Source organism: Alosa alosa, chromosome 11 (genome assembly GCF_017589495.1).
Source record: "Alosa alosa isolate M-15738 ecotype Scorff River chromosome 11, AALO_Geno_1.1, whole genome shotgun sequence".
In the NCBI taxonomy this organism is placed as follows: domain Eukaryota; kingdom Metazoa; phylum Chordata; class Actinopteri; order Clupeiformes; family Clupeidae; genus Alosa; species Alosa alosa.
Window position 1 is genome coordinate 20,951,219 of NC_063199.1, and position 27,008 is coordinate 20,978,226.

The window sequence follows — 27,008 nt, forward strand, 5'->3', positions numbered from 1 at the left end:
ATTTAATCCCACACCTGCTTAGACAAACAAGTTACCTACTACCCAACATCGCGCTCACTCTTTGTCCATTTAGCCTACTCGTCGTACTGGGTCGTCTTACGTCGAGGTAAGTTTTACCAACTCTTCACTTGAATTGCAGTGCTGCTACATAAATCGATGTTTTCCGAATTTACTGAACTGTGAGCAGAATTAGGCAGTGAGCATAGATCTGTATTTTTACTTAATTTCAAATGCGCTGTCAAAAGAATACCACTGCCGATTTTTTTTCCGTAGCCTAGGCTACAGCATATTAGCCTACTTTGAATGAACGCGACTTTCTCTCCGTGCCGTGCGCTCTCTCTCTCTCTCTCTCTCTCTTGTTCACTTAAGTGTCCTCAGAGACCCTTGTGACAAGTTGCACTTGGATGCTCTCCGCAATCATGGATTTAAGCAGCAAGATCTGCAGCGTTGTGGTCCTTTTGACTGTGACTGCTATTAGTTCCAGTAAGTGGATATAATTTCATTCGAATATATTTCGAATGAAATTAAAAAATATATTAAAATGAAACTAACTAATAACTTGAAAACTACTAAATAGGCAGATTGCCCATTAAACTCTATTCACAAGAGCATTTTCTAAAATATGTGTCCAATCACAGTTATATCTTGTGTGAGTAATATGTCCAATTACATTTAGAATCAGAGTCCAATGTTGCCTGGGAAATCCAACGTTATGACGGCTGGTACAATAACTTAGCTTATCATAGCCGTGGAGCAGCAGGTAAGCTGGTCCATTCATTCCTTCTCTTTCTTCTTGTTACTTGTATTTTTTTTACGCCTTCCTGTGCAATGATTGTGTCCCTTCGCGCTGTTATGTGTTCCATTCGCAGGTGAGTCGCTGACGCGCCTTCTCCCCGCGCGGTATTCGGACGGGGTCTATCAGGTGCGCGGAGAGCCTCGGCTGCCCAACGCGCGCCGGGTTAGCAATGCTGCCATGCGAGGCCCATCGGGGCTGCCCTCCTCCCGGAACCAGACCGTCCTTTCGTTGTTCTTCGGTCAGTGTTTATGATTAAACTCCAACAATGTTACCACCCAAGTGTTTGACACAAACTATGAAACAGTTTACCATCTCTCTGCAGTGTGTTGTGTTGTATTGAGGACAGGGTTCTGACAGCGACAACGTAGGATCATTAGGGTTTTGGCCAAAAAGCCATTCTGTCATTCAGAGTCAAGCATGTTGCTGTTAGTTTCAGAGACAGACATGTTGTGAGTTTCTTTTACTTCGTTTTGCCTTGTCAGCAGACAAAGACTATATGGCTTACTTATATTTCTTTATCATTCTTGACACTAAAGCAACCAAAATCCAATCTCAAGTCACACGCAGTTCAACAAGTTCACACGCTTACAAGCCATACCTTGCATTTCTCACGCAGAAATATTACTAGGGATGTTAAGGTATCTGCATAATTATTAGAGGAGGCGCAGGGATACGAGAGGATTTCTCGCAGGATTCAGAGCTAGCGCACCATACCAGCCAAATCAAAAAAAAAAAAAATAGCCACCGACATCCAATCAAAAAAATAATATTCGTTGTATCCGGGTAAAATTCCAAAATAGGACATCCCCTCCCTGCAAACACGTTATGCATGTGCGCTTGTATGGGGTTACACGTTTAAGATTTCAAAACTGCACCAAAATTCTTTTTATTCAGAAATTCATCTGTCTGTCATTTGGTAAACCAAATGACACTTTGGTAAACAATATGGCACTTTAACAATGTGTGTAAATCAGGCTTTTCTACGAACACTTGTAACGCTAATAGGCCTAGCCTACTTTATAAAATTATTTTTTATTTATAAACTAAACTAAACTGTCGATCATTAAGAAAACATAATGATTGTGTCGTAGCTTTGTGTAGGCCTAACCCAGACATCAGCAACGTTCATTTTATACGACCAATCACTCTCGTGGCTACTTGCACTTTCCCTGTCGTCACGGCTGCAACTTTCGCACTCGTTTGTGCTTTTTAGCGCTAGGACATCCGTCTGAGCCTCCATGGCTCAAACAATGAATGAAACAATGTCAACAATGAATGAAAATTAGCTTTTTATCAATGAGTGTTATACATTTGAGCGAGTATGCTACACATACTTTTTTTTTTCTAAAGATAAAGGACTGCTGCAGACAATGAGCTGCCAACCACCATAATGTAATAGCAACCCAAAATAATGAACTTGCTGTCCTTATAAAAAAAAACAAAAGTTGGTCTCGCATGCACATTCTTGGTCCAATGGTTCAGTGACAATAGGCTACTCAAGTGAATAAAGTAATTATCCTAATAAATAAAATATTTGTCTCACTCAGCCTATATATACTTCTCGTAAATTGGTGAGCCATAGAATATCCCACCGTCAAGATTATTATATTTCAAGATTCCAATCTATCCCACCTAAATATGAAAAAAATATTTCTACTGGCATGCTTCCTGGTGACATAAAAACACAAATGGTTTCCCCTTGATAAAGGCTGACATAAGAGACATAGGCTATGCAAGTATCACATTATACTTTCCCAGATGGGTACAAATCCCAGACTGTCCTGAAAAATAAACAAAAACAAGATATAGAATGTGTAGATTACAATGACAAATTCAAGGTCTCAAAGGGTTAATGCTTCTTTTCAAAAAACCTCGCCAGAAGTTGTTATTTAAGGGGATATTTTTTTCAAATTTCTTCTGGGGAGCATGCCCCCAGGCCACCCTAACTAAGCTGAGTTACCAACCTTTTGAAGTGGCCAGTGGGGCCCTTTTCATATCTGTGCTTAGGGGCCCACTGGCTGATAATCCGTCCATGTGTCCGCACCTTTTTCTACATAGTGCGCAAGTTTTACTAAATCATGCACTTATTTTAGTAAATGGTGCACTCATCTTAGTAAATAGTGCACTTAGAACTGATTGCCATATTTCAAGACAATAGAGGGAGAGGTCACACACATACCCAGTCACACAGGGAACAAATGACAGGGGGCCCAACAGACGGTGACAGGTCCTCAGCTTGCAATGTTTTGCAATTGTCAAAAGTCAAACGTCATGTTTAAAGCAAACTATGTACATTTATTTGTTTGTCTTTATTTTATGGTCAACATGGATGCAATGGACTGAATGGAAGTGAATAAGTTTGTTATTTTATTGTGAAAGACTAGCTGTGTATGTAGGCTATTGAAGCTCAAAAACATTTTGCATTGTTGTGGAACATTTGGTGACTATTTAAACCATCACCTCGTCCCATAAGCATACTACTGACCCCATTTGCCTGTGCTCTGTGGTGTACCCTGCGCCCCCAACCTGTATGACCTCTTTTTTGAAACCCAAACTGTGATGACCTCAAGCAGTCGCCTCCGCACAGGCTTCTGTGTTTTAACTAGAGAGGGGGCTATGGGAAACAGCTCAAAGCGAAACCAAAATGGGAACATGACCCAGATATTCAAAATGCTTTATTGGTGTGCATTTTGTATTTTTTTAAAAACTGCAAAATATGTTTATTGAGACATCTATGTGATGACGTCGTAAAAATGTGAAGTGATGCGTGCAGCCTCTGATTGGTGCTGACTCTTGCCAAGCAGGAGCTGTGTGGTTTTGACCTGACGAAAAAATCCGATTTGTCATTTAGTTTGAAATGTGTAGTGTGTGTGACAATGTTATAAGCAACACACACAAACATGCAGTGTTTAGCATTTACTTTCCTTTGTACTCGCTCATCCACACATGACAACAGACAGGTAAACACCGGCAGACAGAGAGCTAACACAAACAAAAACAGGAAAGATAAACAGAATGACCAGAGCCCAGGCCGAGACTGACGTGTCCGATGTCCTGTTGCTCTGCTGGTGTGTCCTGTCGTCCCTCCAGGCTACCACGTGGTGTTCGAGGTCCTGGAGGCCCGGCAGCCTGGCTGTCCCCCTGAGTTCCTGGACATCCCCGTTCCTGAGGGAGACCCTGTGTTCCGCTGGAACGCCACCCCCGCCCCCCTGCTCCGCTTCCAGAGGGCCTCCTGGGACCACCACACGGGCAAGAGCCCCAACAACCCCCGCACACAGGTACACAACTGCCTGTTTGGGCAGCCGTGGCCTACTGGTTAGCACTTCGGACCTCTAACCGGAGGGTTGCCGGTTCGAATCCCGACCAGTAGGCACGGCTGAAGTGCCCTTGAGCAAGGCACCTAACCGCTCACTGCTCCCCGAGCGCCGCTGTTGATGCAGGCAGCTCACTGTGCCGGGATTAGTGTGTGCTTCACCTCACTGTGTGTACACTGTGTGCTGTGTGTGTTTCACTAATTCACGGATTGGGATAAATGCAGAGACCAAATTTCCCTCACGGGATCAAAAGAGTATATATACTTATATACTTATACTTAACTACCCAACAACCCCTGTGCGCAGGTACACAACTACCCAACACACAACAACACACAGCTACCCAACACACAACACCCCCACACCCAGGTACACAACTGCCCCCAATATCCAACTTCCAACTAACCAGGACCCAACACACTGTAACTACCCTGCATCTAATACCCTGCATCCAACAACTGTGTATGTGTGCATGTGTGTGTGTGTGCTTGTGCTTGTGTGTGCGTGTACGTGCGTGTACGTGTGTGTGTGTGCGTGTACGTGTGTGTGTGTGTGTGTGTGTAGGTGAACCATGTGTCCTCGTGGATCGATGGCAGCTCCGTGTACGGCTCGTCCAGCTCTGGGGTCGACGCGCTTCGTAGCTTCTCGTTGGGCCAGCTGGCGACTGGCTCCGAGTGGAACCTTCCGAAGAAGGGTGGAGGAGGGAACCTGATGTGGAGCGCACCCAACCCTAGCACCCGTGAGACCGGCCCCGCGGGTCTCTATGGTAACGTATGATGCAGCAGGAGCGTGATGTTCTGGTCCCAAGTCAGGCTGATGTACCGAAGACATTTAGACAGTTTGAATTATTAGCACAAACCAAAGCCACAGATGTGTTACATTACATGTGTCTTTCAGAGATAAGATATCTACTGTACATGTTGCTGAAATCATGACACTTGTCAGAAAGTGTGCAATGTGTGTTGTAGGTGTTGCATGTGGTTTCACAGACTTAGAGCCGAACCGCCAACAGTTTGATTGGTCATCCTTTTGTCCATTCCCTGATTGATGAAGGCCTAGGTTTAGAGTGGAGGCCTGATATGCCCCATAGAGTTAAAGTGGAGGCCTGATATGCCCCATAGGGTTAGAGTGGAAGCCTGATATGCCCCATAGGGTTAGAGTGGAGGCCTGCGCCCTATTGTATTGTCCATGATATGCCACATAATGCTGCTGTGTACCATTCATGAATAAATTAAATAAATCATATCATCGTGAGTAAATTAAAAATAATACAATATGAAATATCATGATATAGTTTCCATATCACTCACCTGTTGTGTACTGTGATGGTGTTTGATGTGTTATAGCTGGCAGATTGTGGCGATGTTTGATATGTTATAGCTGGTGGACTTAACTAGTGTTTGTTTCTTCCCTTCCGTAGTTATACAGAGTAAAACTGGCATGTTCAGCCGTGTAGTGCCTCTGTAGTGTAGAGTAATTATTGTCTTATTGTAATCCCACCATTATGTGGACCGCTGTGGTCAGTACAGCTGCTCTTTATCCAGCAGTGTGTGTGTGTGTGTGTGTGTGTGTGTGTGTGTGTGTGTGTGTGTGTGTGTGTGTGGGTGTGGGTGGGTCTGTGTGTGTGTTAATCCCCTGTGGCCAGGCATTGCCTAACTTCACTTCAGGAGAATCTAAGCCATCTTCACAGGTCAGATGTCCAGTGACAGCGCTTCACAATCCACAAATCCTGTTTGCCACCTTCAGAATGCAGATGTGTTGTTGGCCCTGTTCAGCAGGTGCTGACACTGAAGGTCCTAGAACCAGTGGGCAGGACGATGGCAGCTTCTAGAACCTGGCTCTATTAGCCCTTTTCCACCGACAGAGAACCAGCTCCGTTCCGGTGGAAACATTTGGAGCATTTCCACCAAAAAATAAATCTATCTGGAACCTGAAAAGTTGGTTCGGAGGCGAAGCTGGAGTCAAAACATAGTCATTCTACAGTTAAGACTAGTAGTCTGGTCCCCACTTGGCGGAACGTAATGCAACACCCTCTGTTGATGAGGCATCCTTGGTTCTATTCAGAACTGGTGGAGATGTGGACCGGTTCACTAGATAGCACCAGGGTTATAAGTATTCTGAACAGAACGGGTTCTAGAACCCCTTATCTGTTGGCCAAAAATGAGTGCTGTTGTCTGCGCCAGTCAAAAGGTATTAATTTTTAGCATTTGTGTGTGTGTGTGTGTGTGTGTGTGTGTGTGTGTGTGTGTGTATGCAGTGCTGGGGAATAGCTGGGCCAATGAGAATGTGTTTACTCTGGCGGAGGGCGTGCTGTGGTTCCGTTACCATAACTACCTGGCGACCAAGCTGCATGTGGCCCATCCAGACTGGTCTGACGAACAGCTGTTCCAGGGGGCCAGGAAGAAGCTCATCGCTACGCTGCAAGTGAGTGTGTGCGTGTGTGTGTATGTGTGTGTTTGTGTGTGTGTGTGTGTGTGTGTGTACAGTAGGTGTAGGTCAGGCCTTACTGTAACTGCATGCTGCATGATGGGTTTCTCAGCAACAGACCACGACTCTGCAAGAGGGTTTGTGTGTGTGTGAAAGTGTGTGTGTGTGTGTGTGTGTGTGTGTGTGTGTGTGTGTGTGTGTGTGTGTGTGTGTGTGTGTGTGTGTGTGTGTGTGTGAAAAAGAGAGTATGAAAGTGTGTGTGTGAGTGTGAGACAGTGTGTGAGACCATGTGAGATTGTGAGTTAGACTGTGTATGTGTGTGTGAGTGTATGTGTGTGTGTGTATCACAGAGTATTGTAGCTCATACCCCTGTAACTGTTGATCTGTTCCTCCTCTCTGCTCAGAGTATTGCCTTGTATGAATGGCTGCCCAGCTACCTGGGGGACCCTCTGCCTCCTTACCCAGGTAATATAACTGTGTGTGTGTGTGTTTGGGTGTGTGTGTACCGTATGTGTGTCTGTGTGTGTTTGCATGCATGTGTGAGTGTGTGTGTACATACATGTGCATGTGTGTGTGTATGTGTGTATGTGTGTGTGTGTGTATGCGTGCGTGCATGTGTGCGGGCGTGTGTGTTTTTGTGTGCGTGTCTGTTTTGAGAGTGTGAGAAAAGTAGAGACGGCTATGCGCTACTAACCACAGTAGCATGCCAGGGGCAGCTGAGGTGGCTTTTGTGGGCAGCTGAGGGCCCTTGATGCTCTGAGGTGCGTCAGCAGGGTGTGTGTGAGTGTGTGTGTGTTCCCCCTTGTAAGTGTGTTAAACACTTTCTTACTGAGTCTGTGTTAATCTGTTGCATGTGTTAATCTCCTTGTCTGTTTTGATTTTTGCCCCTCAGGTTATCAGAAATATGTGGATCCTGGAATCTCCCCTGAGTTTGCTGTTGCAGCCATCCGGTTTGGCCTGACTCTGGTGCCCTCTGGTGTTTATATGAGGTATTGAAGTGTTGCCAGAGATTTGTCTTTTCTGTGTATGACCATCCTCACCCGTTAATCAAAGTCTCCTGTCAATCAAACAGCAGTTTTGTGCCTCTCTCTGTCTCTCTCCGTCTCTCTCTCTCTTTCTCTCAATCTATCGGTCTCTCCCTCTCTCACACACTCTCTTCCTTCCCTGTTGTGTGGCTGATGCATTCCTATTAATGCAATATCTGCCATATTCTTGCACAATATTTCCTTTGAAAATAGAGAAAGGGTAATCAATGGCCTGACATACGACATATCAGGACTATTGTTGCCACATATTGCATATCAGGCCTAATGTTGGCACATGCTGCATATTGCATATCAGGCCTAATGTTGGCACATGCTGCATATTGCATATCAGGCCTATTGTTGGCACATGCTGCATATTGCATCTGCTGTCCGTTTTGTGTGGCTCTAGGAACCGTAGCTGCCACTATAGAGCCGTTGTCAACGATGACGGCACCACATCTCCAGCCATGCGCTTGTGCAACAGCTTCTGGAACCGACACGTAAGTCTAGTCATCCAGCACTTCCTGGCTGTTAGTCTGGTTAGAGTTGAGATTGACCGTGTCCTGTTGTCACACTGATCAGAGTGTGAATGCCTGTGTTGCTGCTGTGTTGTAGAACCCCAATCTGCAGACCGCTGCGAACGTGGACGAACTGATTCTGGGCATGGCGTCTCAGATTGCTGAGAGAGAGGACAACGTCATCGTGGAGGACCTCAGAGGTCTGTTTGCCCCCTTCTCTAACCCTAACCTTGAGTCCAGATCTGTTTGCCCCCTTCTCTAACCCTAACCCTGAGTCCAGATCTGTTTGCCCCCTCCTATAACCCAAACCCTGAGTCCAGATCTGTTTGCCCCCTATAACCCAAACCCTGAGTCCAGTTCTTTTTTTTTTTTTTTTTAAGTATATTATTTTGGCCTTTTATGCCTTTAATTGACAGGACAGTAGAGAATGACAGGAAGCGAGTGGGAGAGAGAGTCGGGGTGGGATCCGGAAAGGACCACGGGGCGGGAATCGAACCCGGGTCGCCGGCGCACGGTGCAGGCGCCCCAGCCAGTTGCGCCACGGCTGGGGCCCCTGAGTCCAGTTCTGTCCAGCACACGGCCTCCTGAGAGCCACAGGCTGCTGCACTTACCCAAAGCTCTCTCTTATTTAAATGACCTAATGAGTCATCTCGTCCTCTCCTCTTTTCCTCATCTTCTCTCCTCCTCTCCTCCTCTCTCCTCTCCTCTCCTCTCCTCCTCTATCCTCCTCTCCTCCTCTCCTCTCTCCTCTCCTCTTCTCTTCTCTCCACTTTCTCTCCTCTGTGGTCAGACTACATGTATGGTCCATTGCGTTTCTCCCGCTCGGATGCGGTTGCCATGACGATCCAGCGAGGCCGGGACTTTGGCCTGCCCAGTTACACCAGGGTCAGAGAGGCCCTCAACCTTCCACCACTGAACACCTGGGCAGACCTCAACCCTGAGCTCAACCGGTCCAATCCACAGGTAGAATCACACCTGCCTGTCATAGACACACCTGGCTTAGTTCAGCCGCAGGTAGGGTCAAGGAGGCATCTAAACAGGCTAATTTGCAGGTGCGCTTACCACTGTGTGTGTGTATGTGCATGTGTGTGAGTGTGTGTTTGAGTGCATCTGTGTGTATGTGTGTGTGTGTGTGTGTTTGTGTGTGTTTGTGTGTGTGGACTTCATGTGCTGTGTTGAGCTGTTTTGGCTGTGTTGTGCTGAGCTGTTTTGTGTTGTGTTGTGTTGTGTTGTGTTGTATTGTGTTGTGTTGTGTTGTGTTGTGCTGTGCTGTGCTGAACTGTGTTGTGTTGTGCTCTGTTGTGTTGTGCTGTGTTGTGTTGTGTTGTGCTGTGCTTTGCTGAACTGTGTTGTGTTGTGTTGTGCTGTGCTGTGCTGTGCTGTGCTGAACTGTGTTGTGTTGTGTTGTGCTGTGCTGTGCTGTGCTGTGCTGTGTTGTGTTGTGTTGTGTTGTGTTGTGTTGTGTTGTGCTGTGCTGTGCTGTGCTGAACTGTGTTGTGTTGTGCTGTGCTGTGCTGTGTGCTGTGCTGTGCTGTGCTGTGCTGTGCTGTGCTGTGCTGTGCTGTGCTGAACTGTGTTGTGTTGTGTTGTGCTGAACTGTGTTGTATTGTGCTGTGCTGTGCTGAACTGTGTTGTGCTGTGCTGTGCTGAACTGTGTTGTGTTGTGTTGTGCTGTGCTGTGCTGTGCTGAACTGTATTGTGTTGTGTTGTGCTGTGTTGTGCCAGCTGTTTACGGAGCTGTCAGAGCTGTACGGGAATGACCTGTCCAGTCTGGAGCTGTTCCCCGGGGGCCTGCTGGAAGCGGTGGGTGGCCCTGGGCCTGTGTTCTCCACCCTCATCTCCGATCAGTTCCAGCGCATCCGGAATGGAGATCGGTTCTGGTTTGAGAACAGGCAGAATGGGTGAGAGTGGACACCACAATGCAAATATTAGTCAATGGAGGAGGATGGTGCTTTATGATACCTCACAATGATCATGAGATAGGATTGTGGATTGTGGGTTGGATTGAGGATAAGCATAAAGATTATGATTGTGTATTTCCCAGATTGTTCACGGAAGAGGAAATCTTATCTATCCGTAACACCACGTTCCATGATGTTATCGTCGCTGTTACAAGTGTAGAGCCTGAAGACATTCAGAATGACGTGTTCTTCTGGAGAAATGGTAAGTTCATACATATACACACACACACACACACACACGTGTACGTGTGGCATGCACGTCCTCCTCATAATTGATTTACCTTCTGTGAAATGAATGAGCTGATGGTCAAAGGGTTGGGCTGGGCCTGCTTGTAAATTGTGTGGGTGTGTGTGTGTGTGTCCAGGTGACCCTTGTCCTCAGCCCGAGCAGCTGAAAGCCTCAGGCCTGCCCCCCTGTACTCCTCCCTTCTCCATGGACTACTTTGACAGCGGCAGCAAAGCTGGCTTCGGCATCCTGGTCATCGTTCTTTTCCTCTTCCCTGTCGGTCAGTCCATCCAGCTCATCAAGAGGCACTTTCATTTCAGAGGAATGATAATTAATCCTGCCATTTCCTGTGATTGAGCCAGCCAATCACAGGAACACTGTAAGGCATGTTATTGGTTCCTCAGAACTGTTCTCCTTCCCTGTCTGCACACAGTGAGCTTCCTGGTGGCCATTGGCGTGGCCTTCTTCAGGAAATACAGATTTAAGAAGTTCCAGAAGATGTCAAACTCGTCAAAAAAGGACAACAAGTCTTTCACTGGGATTACAGGTCTGTTGGGTCGTAGTCCTAGAGACAAGACACCAGAAAGGGATTTGGGAAAGAAAGGGAAGATTTTTGGAAACAGAGTTGTGGAGATATCTCTGAACCAGATAGCCCAGAATATTGTATACATATTCAGAGCCATATACACACTGAATAACACACACCTTCCCTCCTTTCTCCCTCTCTCCATCTCTTCTCTCTCCTCTCTCCCTCTCTTCTCCCTCTCTCCATCTCTCCTCCCTCTCTCCATCTATCCTCCCTCTCTCCTCTCCTCCCCCTCTCTGCTCCAGCGGAGGAATGGCAGGGTCTGGACGAGGCATCCCAGAGTGTGTGTTTGGAGCTGGACGAGCAGCTGCGTCTGCAAGTGTGTGTGCCTGCGGGTGGTCTGCTGCGTTCCCTGAACCTGGGCGGCCAGAGTCCGCTGACCCTCCTGCTGTCCAGCGACCGCCAGCAGCGCACCCTCCTGCTCAAAGTGCCCAAAGAGTACGACCTGGTGAGTGGGCAGGCCACACCTCCTCCCGCGCCTCCTCAGTAGCTACAGGCAGTGCTCCGACTGCAGTCTACTACTCCTGTTCCTCCTGAGTGTTCCTCCTCCTCCTCCTCCTTTTCCTGATTGTTCCTCCTCCTACTCCTCCTCTTCCTCCTGAATGTTCCTTCTCCTCCTCTTCCTCCTGAATGTTCCTACTCCTCCTCCTCCTCCTCCTCCTCCTCCTCCTCCTGCTGCTGATTGTTCCTCCATCTCTTCCTGCTCCTCCTCTTCCTCTTCTTCCTGGTTGTTCCTCCTCCTCCTCTTCCTGATTGTTCCTCCATCTCCTCCTGCTGCTCCTCCTCGTCGTCCTCTTCCTGAGTGTTCCTGTTCCTCCTCTTCCTCCTGAGTGTTCCTACTCCTCTTGCTCCTCCTCCTCCTCCTCTTCCTCCTCCTGCTCCTCCTCCTCCTTTTTTTCCATGATTGTTCCTCCTCCTTCTCCTCCATCATCTCCTCTTCTTCCTCCTCCTGCTGCTGATTGTTCATCCATCTCCTCCTACTGCTCCTCCTCCTCCTTCTCCTCTCTTCCTGATTGTTCCTCCCAAAGATTCTGGTTCCTCCTCCTCCTCCTCCTCCTCCTCCTCCTCCTCCATCATCTCCTCCTCTTTCTCCTTCTGTGTGTTCTCAGGTGTTGCTGTTTGAGGATGAGGAGCGTCGGGCGGCGTTCCTGGGTCTCCTGCACTCCTCCCTGGGGGAGCAGGAGCAGCACATCAGCATGAGGAGCATGAGTGAGAAGGACCTCCTCAGGGAGGCCGTCACCAGAGCGCAGAGGGCCCAGATAGTGGAGGTGTTCTTTAGACAAGCGTTCGCCAAGGTAACACACACACACACACACACACACACACGCGCACTCTCTCACACACACACACACACAAAGCGCAGAGGGCCCAGATAGTGGAGGTGTTCTTTAGACAAGCGTTCGTCAAGGTAAAACACACACACACACTCACACACACACACACACACACACACACACACACACAAAGCGCCAGAGGGCCCAGATAGTGGAGGTGTTCTTTAGACAAGCGTTCGTCAAGGTAAAACACACACACACACTCACACACACACACACACACACACACACACACACAGAGCGCAGAGGGCCCAGATAGTGGAGGTGTTCTTAAGATAAGCGTTCGCCAAGATAACACATACACTCATACACTCTCACACTCTCTCACACACACACAGAGCGCAGAGGGCCCAGACAGTGGAGGTGTTCTTTAGACAAGCATTTCCCAAGGTAACACACACACACACACACACACACACACACACACACACACACACACACAGTTGTTGCTCTTGCTCATCTGCCCTGCGTCTCCCTGGTCTGTCCTGCACTCAGGTGCTGGATATCGATAAGCGCGACGCGGGGGACCTAAGGGGCCTGTCCAGCAGCCGGACGCGAGAGGCGCTGCAGTGCGAGCTATCCGGGTCAGAGTTCGCTGCTGCTCTCGGGCTCAAGCCCAGCTCGCTCTTCGTCCAGTCCATGTTCACGCTGGCCGACAAGGATGGCAACGGATACCTGTCCATGCAGGAGTTCCTGGACGTCATTGCCATCTTCATGAAGGGTCAGTCCAGACAGAAACACACACACACACACATACACACACACACCCTTCATCACACCACACTAACTAACACACAACACAACATACACACACTAACTAACACACAACACACACACTAACTAACACACACACACATTCCCTTTATCATAACACATTAACTAACACACAACACAACACACACACACACACACACCCTTCATCACAACACACTAACACACAACACAACATACACACACTAACACACACCACAGCTCTTTTCTACATGTTGAAGTTGTAATGGAAGCACTACATGTAATAATAGTTCATATTTGTATGCATTTATACAAGTTCACGCCAATGTATGTTTCTGAGCGCTGGGCTTTGCAGCCTGTGTATGAAGGAACAGGTGTGTATGAAGGTACAGGTGTGTGAATGTGGTGTGTGTTCCAGGTTCCCCAGAGGAGAAGTCCAGGCTGCTGTTTGCGATGCATGACATTGATGGAGACGGCTTTATGTCCAGAAAGGAGTTCTCCACATTACTCAGGTTTACTACCGCCACACCCTGCAGACCGCTCTCTTCACCATATCAGCTTAGAGACACCTAGAGCACTTCCTTCTAATGCCCTCCCTTCTACAGTATTTTCTAAATCAGCACTTCCTTCTAATGCCCTCCCTTCTACAGTATTTTATAATTCAGCACTTCCTTCTAATGCCCCTCCTTCTATATTTTCTAATTCAGCACCTCTTTAATATACTCTTTTGATCCTGTGAGGGATATTTGGTCTCTGCACACACTAATCCTGACGCAGTGAGGGGTTAGGTGCCCTGCTCAAGGGCACGTCAGCCATTCGTACTGGTCAGGGTTCGAACCGGCAACCCTCCATTTACAAGTCCGAAGCCCCAACCAGTAGGTCACGGCTGCCCAAAAATTCCATATTCCAAAAATAATTCTGTGGAAATGCATGGATTCCAGTTTCTTCCAGTAGCAGCAACTGGAATCCATGCATTTCCACTGAATTATTTTTGGAATCTGATCCCTTATTATACCTGTTCATTAGGTACTTTCGTGCCGCCGACTTCTGAGTGACTAAATTCAAGATGGCTGCAAACGCTTAACTTCGTGAAGATACTGTCTGTATAAATCATCTTGTAAGTAAACTACCAGTGCTTTCTCAAAGTTCTCAATGTCTCATTTTAAATGTCAGGTCCCTCAAAAGTCTACCAATGAAGTGTGGAGATACGTTGAGCCTCGTAAATGGTGTAAAACAGTGATTTATTTGCATGGCTAGGCCGATGCCCGAGGCACCCCCATTGAAATAGCTGTTGGTAGCATTGGCTAACTAGCGCCAGATTTCGGAGTGCAGGGGACAAGCCGAGATGGGCTATGAGACATACGTTCACACTCGGTATCATGTTTCAACACACTTTAGGTCAATATCACACCGGAATTCTCCTTTAATTTCTAATTCGCTCCTTCCTTCTACAGTATTTTCCAATCCACTATTTCCTTCTACAGTACTTTCTCTCTAGTTTTTGCAGTTAGTCCCAGTGCATCTGCATCCTGACATCTGCATCCACACACACACACACACACACACACACACACACACACACACACACACACACACACACTCCTACACTCCTAAGTATCTGTGTGCTCTTTAGGTCATTCATGGAGATCTCCAGTAGTTGTCTGTCTAAGAGTCAGGGACAGGAGGTGATTGAGGCCATGCTTAAGGCTGCGGGGTTCGAAGCCAAAGAGCAGATCACCTGGGAGGACTTCCACCTTCTCCTCAAAGACCACGAGAACGAACTCCAGTTCGCTCAGCTCAACATTAAAGGCACTGAGCATTAGATTATTTTTCTGACAATAACACTTTTTGTTTACAGTGTGTAATTAACATGACTGCTATGTCAATAATGAGCTAACAATGTGAATTGTGTGTTAATAATGTGTTGTTAATAGTATTGTTATTATAATGCTTTTGTGGTATGACTACAGGGATGGAAATGGAGGGAAAGAACCGAATTAATCAGCAGCACAGAGTGTCTTTCATCACCAGACAGAAGAACCGGTATGTTTGCCTTCGCTCACAACCACCCCATGGACCCTATCATGACATTCTAAAGCGCATCGTCACTCGTCAAAAGCTTATTCAAATTTAGTAAGATGTCCAGTCCACATTGGGAGGGGTTTCATTATCAAACATCGAGTGCATGGCGCAACAAGGTGTTCCTAGGTTTTTTAATCAGTCATATGGGTGTGTTTGGGGTGTAACATCATTGGAGACAATGGACAATGGGTTACCATCGAAAACATAGGCTGAAAAAAGCAACACTTACCCAAATATTGCTCAAATGACTGAACAAAACAACATTTATCCAGCAGAGGAGTTGCTTATATCTCGTGACAGTGCGTCTTCAGCTGTGCTCCATACGTGTCTCTTACCTCTCCCCTAATCACTTTTAACCGTCATTACCAATTTGCAAATGATAGTGAATAACTACTCATCATGAGATGTACAGTATTTCGTAATATCTTTATTCTAATTATGTTTCCCATTGTAATCGTGCAATTTGTAATGTTTTGCATGGACATGCGCTGGTGTGCGTTCATGAATGATAGAAGGATGGTGCGTGCACCTGCCAATATGACTGTTGACAATGCGCTCTTAAAATAACCTATCAACAACTCGCCATAGACTTCTGACCAGGTGTACAATAGCGATTTTTAGACAATGCGCCAGGCCCCTCCCTAGGTTGTTAATTGCCACACCCCTGGGCGCATTGCTTAAAAAATAAACGTGCAAAATACCAAATTAAATTTTGCGCGGGTGGAAAACGAGTTTTTACACCATGCGCCAAAATACAGCCCCATGTGTTTTGGGGAAATTCTGCTCATAACCTGTAGATCAAAAGAAATGGTAAGAGTGAAAGCTGCAATACTATGAGTGTTCATTGTTTCATGTTGAAGCCCACCAGCAGAAGAAAACAAAGATTTCTTAAATGGTTCCACTGGCACACACACACACACACACACACACTCTTGCTCACAATACTATGAGTGTTCATTGTTTCATGTTGCTTTGTGCTTTGAAGCCCATCAGCAGAAGAAAACAAAGATTTCCTAAATGGTTCCACTGGCAGTGACGGTGCAGAGCTTCGCAGAAGGCACGGAAAAAGGTGGGGATCAGTCAGTTACATCTGTAAAGCTGGTTAAAGGTGGGGATCGGTCAGTTTGATGTGTAAAGAGCTTCTCCCTCAGGTGTGTGTGTTAGCTTTTCCCTCAGGTGTGTGTGTGTGTGTGTTACTCCTGGCCTGGTCGTTAGGCTCTCGTCTCTGCTGTGGTGAAACCTCCAGAATGCTGCTGTACTGGCTGAAGTAACCTACAGCGCCGCAGGCCTGTGCTGATGGTGTCATCAGTGCTGAGCTCGTTATTACGCCTCCCCCCCCTGTGGCGTAACCAGGGCTGCGCTGTAGGCTGCGATGTCCACTGTCGTGGTGGATTAGTGTGTTAGCGCTAGTGTTGTCATGGTGTTGTCATGCAGGGCTTCCTCTCGACCGCAGCCGGCTCAGGGCGCCATTAAAAGCTTTAACACACACAGGGGTTGACATTTAACACACACAGGTGCAGTGAGAGCGGTAACACACACAGGGGTTGAGATTTAACACACACAGGTGCAGTGAGAGCGGTAACACACACAGGTGCTGTGAGAGCGTGTGGCTGGGAGAGTGAGCTCATGTCTACAGGTGGAGATCTCCCTCTGTGGTTTAGAGCTGAGCTGGCCTTAACATCAGTTCCTGTACCACAGCTGCGTTACACCCAACTCCTGTACTGCCAGCACAGCAGCTTTGACATACACCACGCGTCTGGGGCTCTCAGGGGCTCTGTAAATCAGTACTAAACATCTTTCATTAGAACAAAACTTCCATTTTTCTTAAAGTTTGCTGTAATGTTTTGTCAAAGTACATTAATGTTACTGCACTGGTGTGTATGTGGGGTGAGGGTGTGTTTCCCTATGCTGTTGTTTGTGTGTGTGTGTTGTGTGGTTATAAATGCTCCTTTCGTTTTGACCCCCCTCTGCTGTTGTGCTTGTGTGTGTGTGTGTGTGTGTGTGTGTGTGTGTGTGTGGTGTGTAATTATAAGCGCTCTCGATGTGAACCGCAGGATGGGCCTGTCCAGTGCTAAGCTGTACGTGAAGCCGCAGAGAGAGCGCTACACCAGGAACCCTGTCCATCAGAAAGTCCAGCAGTTCAAACGCTTCGTGGAGAACTACCGGCGGCACATCGTCACGTTCTGTATCATCTATGGCATCAGTGCAGGAGTAGCTCTGGAAAGGTGCTACTGTGAGTTTACCGCCCCAAACGCAGAACACTGCCCTTGTAAGTCAGCATCCAAACACACACACACAGAGCCAGCACCACTGTCCAGGGGGATCTACTGTAGGAGTTAACCTCACCCTAAGACCTAACCCTGTATGGAGACATCACAACCCTCACCCTAACCCTGTATGGAGATATCACAACCTTCCATAGGCACCTGTGAGGTAACACTAACTCTAACCATAACCACACTAACACAGCCATGGCAATCATTATGAGCAAATTAGCATAGCTAGCTGTTCTGTGATCAGTTATCTTTAGCACAGCTACAACAGAGCTAACTGGTCCGTCAATCACTGTGAGCAAATTAGTATACAGTAGCTACTGTAGCTGGTCTTGCATGGAGGTGGAGCTCACACATGGTGTTACTGGGTGTCGTTGATTTAAAAATATCCACCAATGAGCACGAGGAAAGGTTTTCCTATGTGGCATGTCCACCAATGAGCATGAGGAAAGGTTTCTCTATGTGGCGTGGCTCATGAGCAACAGCTGGTGGCCCCTACATCATATGGTAAAAAAATATAGATATTAGAAAGCTAGATACCGCATTGGGCTCCAGAACGTACGTAAATACCGACGCCATCTTGGTGGGGTCAGCAATCACTGGAGGCCAATGGAGGAGCATGTGACTCTGACTGGAAATCAGACAGGTGTCTCTGATTGACGGCAAGTGTTGCCCATAGACAGTGAAGGTGCTGCCCCCACCAATATGGCGGCCGCGTTTACGATGCCATCTCATAGAACTCGACGGACAATGCGGTATCTAGCTTTCTAATATCTATAGTAAAAAAAGTCCCAAACGAAGCCCTGTGGTGTTATGGTGGTGGAATGGATTTCCTAGGCAACCAGGCTCTCTTCTCTTCCCTCTTTGGGACACTGATACTGACAAACTGTTTTTACTGTTTATGTTTCTGTGATCTAATGTTTGCTCGGAGTGCACCTCACAGGTCTTGTCTGTCTGTAGACTACGGCGTGCAGGCCGTCTCGTCGGGTGTCCCCGAGACCTCGGCGGTGGGCATCGTGGTGTCGCGCGGGTCAGCGGCTGCCATCTCCTTCCTGTTTCCCTACATGCTGTTGACCGTGTCCCGCAACCTCATCACCAAGTGCCGCGAGACGTTCCTGAACCGCTACATTCCCTTCGACGCCGCCATCGACTTCCACCGACTCATGGCCATGACCGCCATCATCCTGACAGGTCAGAGGTCACAGACACAGGCGCCACTGCACACAGGAAACTAATACTTATGCAGACCTACACCTCCTATACATGGAAACCTCATGGTCTTTGCATAATAGATGGTTTGCTTCCATTGCTTTACAACTGAATGGAACTGTGTGCTTCCATTGCTTTACACCTCAGTGTAGATTTGTCATCCTCTTGTTGCTATGGGCAATATGATTCTGATTGGTGCGGTGTGAAGGCTGTGAGCGTTATGATTGGTGCGCTGTGAAGGCTGTGTGGTGGTCATTCTGACTGACCTTCGGCTCTGCTCTGACTCCGCAGTGGTGCACAGCCTGGGTCATGTGGTCAACCTGTACGTCTTGTCCATCAGCGAGCTCAGCATCCTCGCCTGCCTCTTCCCACAGGTGCTCTCCAACAACGGGTACGCCACCGCCCACAGCAACGGGAGCACTCACGATTTAACACACACACACTCACATGCACACGCACTCACAAGCACACACACACTCACTCACACACACACACAGACTCTCACACACACACACACACACACACACACACACACACACACAGACACAGACACCACTCACATCGAAGCCAACCCGTGACACTGATAACAGTCTCACAGTCGCTTCTACACTATGTCACATCTATGAAACTCCCGCCCTGCGTCCTGATTGGCTCTACCATAAAATCTGGTGCAGAAATCACTCTCAGCGGAAGAGGTCCCAGATGGATGTGAGTGAAGCTAGGCGGAGCTAAGTGGAACGAAATTCATCTGGCGAGAGTCAGGTTAATGGTCTACTGCACAGGCAGTATAAAGCCTTTGTGAACATAAACCTTGAGTACTATATGATTTTGTTTTGGTTCTCTGTTTTCTAGCTCGGAAAAGCCAATGGCATGGACATTCTGGTTCTTCCAGACAGTTCCAGGTAAGAGTGTATGAAAATGAGTTCCATTATGTTTTAGGAGTCATTTAACCATTTATAAAAGGTTATCGGGACTCATTAAAACTAGTCTATATTCTCTCTCACACACACACACATACACACACACACACACACACATACACACACACCTGTCCCTCTTCCTTCTCCAGGCATGACGGGGATCCTCCTCCTCCTAGTCCTGTCCTTCATCTATGTGTTTGCATCGCGCTATTTCAGACGGGTCAGCTTCCGAGGCTTTTGGGTCACTCACTACCTCTACGTCTTCGTCTACCTGCTGGTGAGCCACAGGAAATACAGTAGAGTGCTTACTGCACCCTCTCTCAAATCCACCACTTGTGTGTGATGTAGGCACTTCGTGAGATCCCAAATGGGGCGGGCTGGAGATGCAGTCTCCAAACGCGCGTGTGTGTGTGTGTGCTTTGTCTGCCTGTCCTGCATGCATAGACGGTGATGGAGCTGGGTTAGATACTCTCTCTGAGCTGTGACAGTAGCTGGGTTAGATACTCTCTCAGAGCTGTGATGTACAGTAGCTGGGTTAGATACTCTCTCTGAGCTGTGATATAGCTGTGCTAGATACACTCTGAAATTAAACATGTCCTGCATGTCTGCCTGTCCTTCCTGTCTGCATGTCCTGCCTGTTCTTCCTGTCTGCCTCTCCTTCCTGTCTGCCTGCCTTTCCTGCCTGTTCTTCCTGTCTGCCTGTCCTGCCTGTCTTTCTGTCTGCCTGTCCTAGACGGTGATCCACGGGAGCTTCGCCCTCCTGCAGCAGCCACGTTTCTACATCTACCTGATCCCTCCTGCCCTGCTCTTCCTCTTCGACAAGCTCATCAGCCTGAACCGCAAGAAGGTGGAGATCCCCGTGGTGAAGGTCGAACTCCTGCCCTCAGGTGAGACCTCCCCTCAGCTCACCTTTAGATGAACTCAGAGAAACTGAAGAAACGTCATCTGAGTTATTCACAACAGCTCTGTAGGACCGTTTCAGCAGGAAGCGGCGAGGATGTGGGAGACGCAGGCTAAGAGATTTTTCAGATCCTCATTTACATTTCTCCTGAATAAAAAAAATACCTCCCTTGAAGGCAGCAGGGCTAGAATGCACATGCACAATGCACATTCGGGTCCAGTGCCCATTAAAGTCCAGCTTTAGGCCATTTCCTGAGCCCTCTTCCCATATTTCTCTCCCACTCGTTTCTTGTCTGATCTTCACTATCCTGTCATTTAAGGTTAATAAAAAAGCTCAAAAATTTAGCCTAAGTGAGCAAGAAGCATGATTTCAGCTTCTCAACCCATGGATGGTGAATTGAAATGAAACTGAATTGAATGTAAGATTTTAGCATGTTCACCATAGCCTAGGGACTGAACCTTTGATGTTAGCGTGTTTTATCATTTTAGCACTTGAACTCAAGATGTTAGCATGTTAACACACCTAAACCTGAAACGGTGGCATGCCGCTACGACTTCAGCATGGCCTGAAGTTGATGTTGATGTTCAGTGTATTCTGATGCTATCACCTCTGTGTGTTGGGGTCCAGGTGTGACGTACCTGGAGTTTAAGCGGCCGCAGGGCTTTGTGTACCGCTCGGGCCAGTGGGTCCGTGTGGCGTGCCTGGACCTGGGTACGGACGAGTACCACCCCTTCACACTGACCTCGGCGCCCCACGAGGAGACGCTGAGTCTGCACATCCGTGCTGTCGGGCCCTGGACCAGCCAGCTCCGTGAATCCTACTCTCCACAGAGGCGCCAGGAGGCGGGGGGGTACCCAAAGGCAAGCACACACACACATGCACACACACACATAATGTCTCAACACACACTCATTAAGTGTCTTAACTCACACACACACACACACACTCACAGAGACACAGAGTACCACACCCCTCAGAGGCGCCTGGAAGTAGACCGTTCAACATACACACACTCATGTAGGGTCTCAAAACAAACACACACACTCGTGATTGCTGATTTTCCCCTCCCTGTCTGCAGTTGTACCTGGACGGGCCCTTCGGAGAGGGCCACCAAGAGTGGACAGACTTTGAGGTGTCTGTCCTCGTGGGCGGCGGCATCGGAGTCACGCCCTTTGCTTCCATACTAAAGGACCTGATCTTCAAATCCTCAGTCAAATTCAAGGTCCAGTGCAAGAAGGTACTGAGCTTAACCTGAAAGACGTCTCATGGAACTAAACGAGCTAGAACTAAAAGAGGCTGAGGGAACTAAAATCTTTTTACTAAATACTTTTACTGAGAAACTGTGTGTTTTGGTCAAGAGCTTAGCTGCCTGCTGTGTTCATATGTGTGTTGTGTTGTGTGAGAGTTATGTTGTACTGTATTTAAGAGTTAACATAGGTTGTGTGTGAGAGTTAATGTGTGTGTTGTATGTGAATTAATGTGTGTGTTGTGTGAGAGTTAATGTGGGTGTTGTGTGAGAGTTAATGTGTGTGTTGTGTGAGAGTTAACATGTGTGTGTTTTGTGTGGAGTTAACGTGTGTGTGTGTTGTGTGTGGAGTTAATGTGTGTGTTGTGTGTGAGCTCACTGGCTGTGGTCTCTGCAGGTGTATTTCATCTGGGTGACGCGCACGCAGAAGCAGTTTGAGTGGGTGTCGGACATCATCAGGGAGGTGGAGGAGGCGGATGTGCAGGACCTCGTCTCTGTGCACATCTACATCACCCAGCTGGCCGAGAAGTTTGACCTCCGCACCACCATGCTGGTAAGCAGTTTCTAGATCACTCCTCCCACTGACCAGATCACTCCCCCCTGGAAACTCCGTCCATTTACAATAAGCCAGTCTGTTAACAGTATAAGTATAATACTTTGGATCCCGTGAAGGAAATTTGGTCTCTGCTTTTATCCCAATCCGTGAATTAGTGAAACACACTCAGCACACTTGATCACAGTGAGGGTAAGCACACACTAATCCCAACGCAGTAAGCTGCCTGCTACAGCGGCGCTCGGGGAGCAGTGAGGGGTTAGGTGCCTTGCTCAAAGGCACTTCAGTCGTTCCTACTGGTTGGGGTTCGAACTGGCAACCCACCGGTTCATCAAACAATTCAATTTTATTGAATTATTCTGACTGGTTCATCAAACTTCATCAAACATGTAGTATTATAGATTATCGAACATGATTTTCATTTCTGATTGGATAAGAGGCATTCCATGAGTGGGGATATCCTTTGGAAGGATACAACACAATGCACGACGCAAACTCTTCCCCAGTAGTAATCACTCTGCGTTTGATATACTTCAACCGTTAAATTCTAATATGACAACACTCCATTCAAAAGAAAGTAGAATTTTATAACGTCCCATTTGACCGTCATTGAAGGAGACAAAAGAGTAGTGCAAACCGAGTTAATGTTCAAACAGAGACGGCTCATCTAAAGGACACGTCCACGTTTAGTCTGACGCTCATCTAAAAGGCATGTCCACATTCAGTCTGACGCTCATCTGAAAGACATGTCCACGTTCAGTCTGACGCTCATCCAGTGACGGACTGGGATTAAAAAACGGCCCTGGCATTTTCACCAACCAGCGGCCCACACAGGGACACGCACGCATGTGCATGTACGTGCCCGCAACACACAGATATAACTTCACATGCACAGGAAATTACACGCACGTTTGTAGCCCCATTGGTGATGAACTTTAACTTTAATAAACATAAAGACTAAACCAAGAACATGGATATATAAATGCACAACTCCAAAACAATTAATGCAATAAAAAAATGAAAAAAGAATAGCCTAGAATAGATCATCAGAGCAGCCGCTCCACAAACGTGTCTTAATTAACGTCATGCAGTTAACAAGGTGCGAAGGAGCTTGCTTTTCCCCGCAACACTGTCTATCACGTCATCAGCATCCAAGTTCATTACGACCTCTTTCTCTGTCGCCATCAGCATAAAGGCCTCCAAATTATCCTGTGACAATCGTGTCCTTAGGCGATTCTTGATGAATTTAAGAGTGGAAAAACTCAGTTCGCATGCCACTTGAGTACATGACAGTGTTAGTAGGAATTTATATGCTAACCATATATTGTTGTAGGCACAGGTAAAGAGGTTTAACTGCTGGAGAAGGAAATAGCAACAAATTGCACAATTCTTGCAGGTAGCACATTTCTTGCTCACCAGGTTTATTTCTGTATCTTCCTCTTTCTCCGCAGCATCATCAATGTATAGCTCTGACTGTGTACTCGTTTAGAGGAGACTTTTTCAGGCTGTCCCAGTGCGTAGCGAGGTGTCAATTCTGACTGTAGATTTTTGACCGTAGCATCTTCACTAAATTTAAGCAGACATTCACTTATGTTTCGAAGTCATTGCTTATAACTTTTGTAAACCAATAATAAAATAAAAGATACAGGCATATTTATTGTATTTCAATTTCAAACAATGCACTTTTTAAACATTTGATTGAATAAGGCTACAAAAGAATGTAGACTGATGTAAATATTGAGGGTCACCATGACTGTAGTATAGAGACTCATATCTGGTATAAATACTGACCAGTTTCCCACTGCATATTAGTAAGAGGGAGTTAGATAAATGGCTGATTTGAAGCCATTAAACACTATTGATGCTTGATAGTAGGCCGAGAGATAATGTGGAACCGGCCTTGCGATAAAGGGGCCGCATGAACCCGACAAGCATGCCGCCCCGTGATTGGCCGGCCCAGACGGCCCACAAGAGGCCGCGGCCCTTCTGGCATCTGCCCAAATGCCACACCGTCCAGTCCGTCACTGCGCTCATCTGAAAGACATGTCCACGTTCAGTCTGACACTCAGAGATGGCTCATCTGAAGGACACGTTCAGTCTGACACTCATCTGAAGGATCTTTGGTAAAAATTAACATGCAGGAAGACAGGACAGCATCTCTCACTCAACTTGGCTGCAGAGTGATAGTTTTGGTTGATTGGCTGCTATATACTGAACATTCTGGCTGAAACTATTTTTGGAGCAGAGAATGAATGAATAAAATAGTCCACATTCAGTCTGACACTTAGGTTCATAACGGACAGGTTCAGTCTGACGTTTATGGTCGTCACAGACACGTTCAGTCTGACGCTCATGTTCGTACAGTAAAGGACACATTCAGTCTGACAATCATGTTCGTAATGGACATGCTCATGTTGGTGAAGGACACTTTCAGTCTGATGCTCATGTTGGTGAAGGATACATTCAGTCTGATGCTCATGTTTGTTTAGGACATGTTCAGGGCTGTGATTAGTAAAGAACATGTTCAGGGCTGTGATTACCTGTGGTACTTGGCATCTGGCCTCGTGTCAGTGAGAACTGTTACCAACCCCACTCTCCCACATGTCATATTGCTTAATTACTTATTTAACCCAGAGTACACAACTTTTATTGAATTATTCTGACTGATTCCTTATCGGTGAAAATAACTGGACAATATAGACTTTAACAGTTAATATTTGAATAGCTGAGTTAATTATTCATTGATTGTATTGTGTGTGTGTGTCAGTATGTGTGTGAGCGGCACTTCCAGAAGGTGTGGAATCGGAGTATGTTCACAGGGCTGCGTTCCATCACCCACTTTGGCCGCCCCCCCTTCCTGTCCTTCTTCAGCTCTCTGCAGGAGGTCCATCCTGAGGTACACACATACACACACACACACACACACCAATCAGGCACTCACACACACACACACCAACCAGACACTCCAACTCCACCCCTATACCCCCCACCCCCAAACCAGACACTCATACACAAACACACACACACACACATAACCAGCAGCTTAGTTTCTCAGCAGGCAGATAACACTCATTCAGCCAATCAGACCTGCCACAGACCTCTGGACATGAGCCAAGGGTTTCAAGCGCTGCACCTGGCCAACTTACGGCACACACACGCGCACACACGCACGCGCACTAACACACACTTCTCCAGCTCAGTCTGAGCCACTCATAGTAAAGCTGATGAAAGTGATCTGGTTCCTGATGGTTCCTGTGTGTTTGGTTCAGGTGGGGAAGATCGGCGTGTTCAGCTGTGGCCCCCCTGGTCTAACCAAGAACGTGGAGAAGGCCTGCCAGCAGATAAACAAACGGGACCAAGCCCACTTCATACACCACTACGAGAACTTTTAAAGTTTCTGTTCCAAAGTCCACTTCATACACCACTACAAGAACGTTTAAAGTTCCTGTTCTGAAGCCCACTTCATGCACCACTATGAGAACTTTTAGAGTTCCTAATCCCAAGTCCACTTCATGTACCACTACGAGAACTTTTTAAGTTCCTGTTCTCTAGCTAATTTTATGCACCACTACGAGAATTTTTTAAGTTCCAGTTCAAAATCCCACTTCATGCACCACTACAAGAACTTTTACAGTTCCTGTTCTAAATCCCATTTATTGCACCAATACTAGAACCTGTAAAGTTCCTTTTGAAAGGCCTGCTTAATGCACATGAAAACATTTGTCATGACGAGAGCTAAATGTTGTGTGTTTACATGGATACTGTGACAGTTATCATCTCTTATTTGGATGTTCTACCTGGGTTCAGTGTAGTGCCTGACTGCAAGGCAGGTTCTGGTTCTGGTTCCTGTAATGAGTTGCTCTATCCTGTGGTGCTGTTGTGTCCTGCACCTGTGGACTGATCCCCACGGATCCTGACCGGCCTGCTTCCACAGATGCGAGTCTCACTACTGGTTTGCATCCATCCTCTGTCCTGTATCTGATATGAGATGTGTTAAAATGTAAGAACTCTATCCTGTATCTGGTATGAGATGTGTTACAATGTAAGAACTCTGTCCTGTATCTGATGATGTTTAAAATGCAAGAACTCTGTCCTGTAACTGATATGAGATGTGTTGAAAATGTAAGAACTGAGTTCGATAATAAAGAATTAATTTACCACAGATGGCCTCCTCTCCTCCAGTTATTTAAACTGACAGGGGCTGAGTGAATATCGTTGACAGTGCCTTTTGCTGTCCTGGACATGAACAACTTATTTGCCATGTCAACATAACATATAAATGACTGAAAGAGTTGTTATATTTGTTTAGCCTATGTATGTTGTATTCAGAAAAATCATTACTTAGCTATTTTACATGAATTTTCAAGATGTGTTTCAGTTTTATTATTTTATTTATACAATTGTCAGCAGTCAGTAACAGCATAATGTGACTTAATGGCCTGTGTGATTGGGATGTGGATTGCTCATTTATTATGAGTAGGCCTATAGGCTATGGTTTGGCTATAGTATGGTATTCTATCCAATATAATAAATACAACACATTGGGTTTGGCAAGAAATTTGGCAATACTACTTTCACGCAAGTGATGGCACCCCTGCTTGGAGACAGAAGATTGTCCGTTTTGCTTTTAAGGATTTCATCTGCAATGGGAAAAAATGGAACGACATGTAGGTTATGCTTACTTTAGTGCTGGACTTGGACTCGACTTGATCAATAGGGACTCGACGTGGATCAATAGTGACTTGACTCGGATGAGTAGTGGACTCGACTCAGACTTGACTTGGAATTTTTTTTTAATGACTTGGACTTGACTCGGACTTGAACACTGGGGACTCGAACCTGGACTCGGACTCGAGGCATAGTGACTTGACTACAACACTGCAATATACAATGGCTACCTTCAAT

The 27,008-nt window shown here is 46.8% G+C and overlaps 1 protein-coding gene across 1 annotated transcript; it reads left to right on the forward strand.

Annotated features, from left to right (window-relative positions):
* duox (dual oxidase) lies at nucleotides 1-26,265 on the forward strand. The gene is made up of 34 exons (XM_048256519.1): nucleotides 1-106; nucleotides 370-483; nucleotides 677-760; nucleotides 870-1,034; nucleotides 3,887-4,074; nucleotides 4,675-4,876; nucleotides 6,368-6,534; nucleotides 6,942-7,002; nucleotides 7,430-7,526; nucleotides 7,972-8,062; nucleotides 8,178-8,280; nucleotides 8,871-9,043; nucleotides 9,806-9,981; nucleotides 10,125-10,243; nucleotides 10,407-10,547; nucleotides 10,701-10,814; nucleotides 11,099-11,301; nucleotides 11,963-12,148; nucleotides 12,683-12,908; nucleotides 13,338-13,431; nucleotides 14,553-14,728; nucleotides 14,890-14,962; nucleotides 15,987-16,070; nucleotides 17,056-17,234; nucleotides 18,235-18,465; nucleotides 18,775-18,874; nucleotides 19,336-19,385; nucleotides 19,553-19,680; nucleotides 20,137-20,290; nucleotides 20,932-21,164; nucleotides 21,383-21,541; nucleotides 21,948-22,103; nucleotides 24,871-24,999; nucleotides 25,373-26,265. Exons 2-34 carry the CDS (start codon nucleotides 405-407, stop codon nucleotides 25,493-25,495), a joined length of 4,644 nt encoding a protein of 1,547 aa, XP_048112476.1. The 5' UTR covers nucleotides 1-106; nucleotides 370-404; the 3' UTR covers nucleotides 25,496-26,265.
* The last annotated feature ends 743 nt before the right edge of the window (nucleotides 26,266-27,008 follow it).

Coding starts and splice junctions, on each gene's coding strand:
- duox (XM_048256519.1), top strand. CDS start 405: ATGCTCTCCGCAATCATGGATTTAAGCAGCAAGATCTGCAGCGTTGTG. Junction 12,909..13,337: donor CATTGCCATCTTCATGAAGG/GTCAGTCCAGAC, acceptor TGTGTGTTCCAG/GTTCCCCAGAGGAGAAGTCC. Junction 17,235..18,234: donor AGCTCTGGAAAGGTGCTACT/GTGAGTTTACCG, acceptor GTCTGTCTGTAG/ACTACGGCGTGCAGGCCGTC.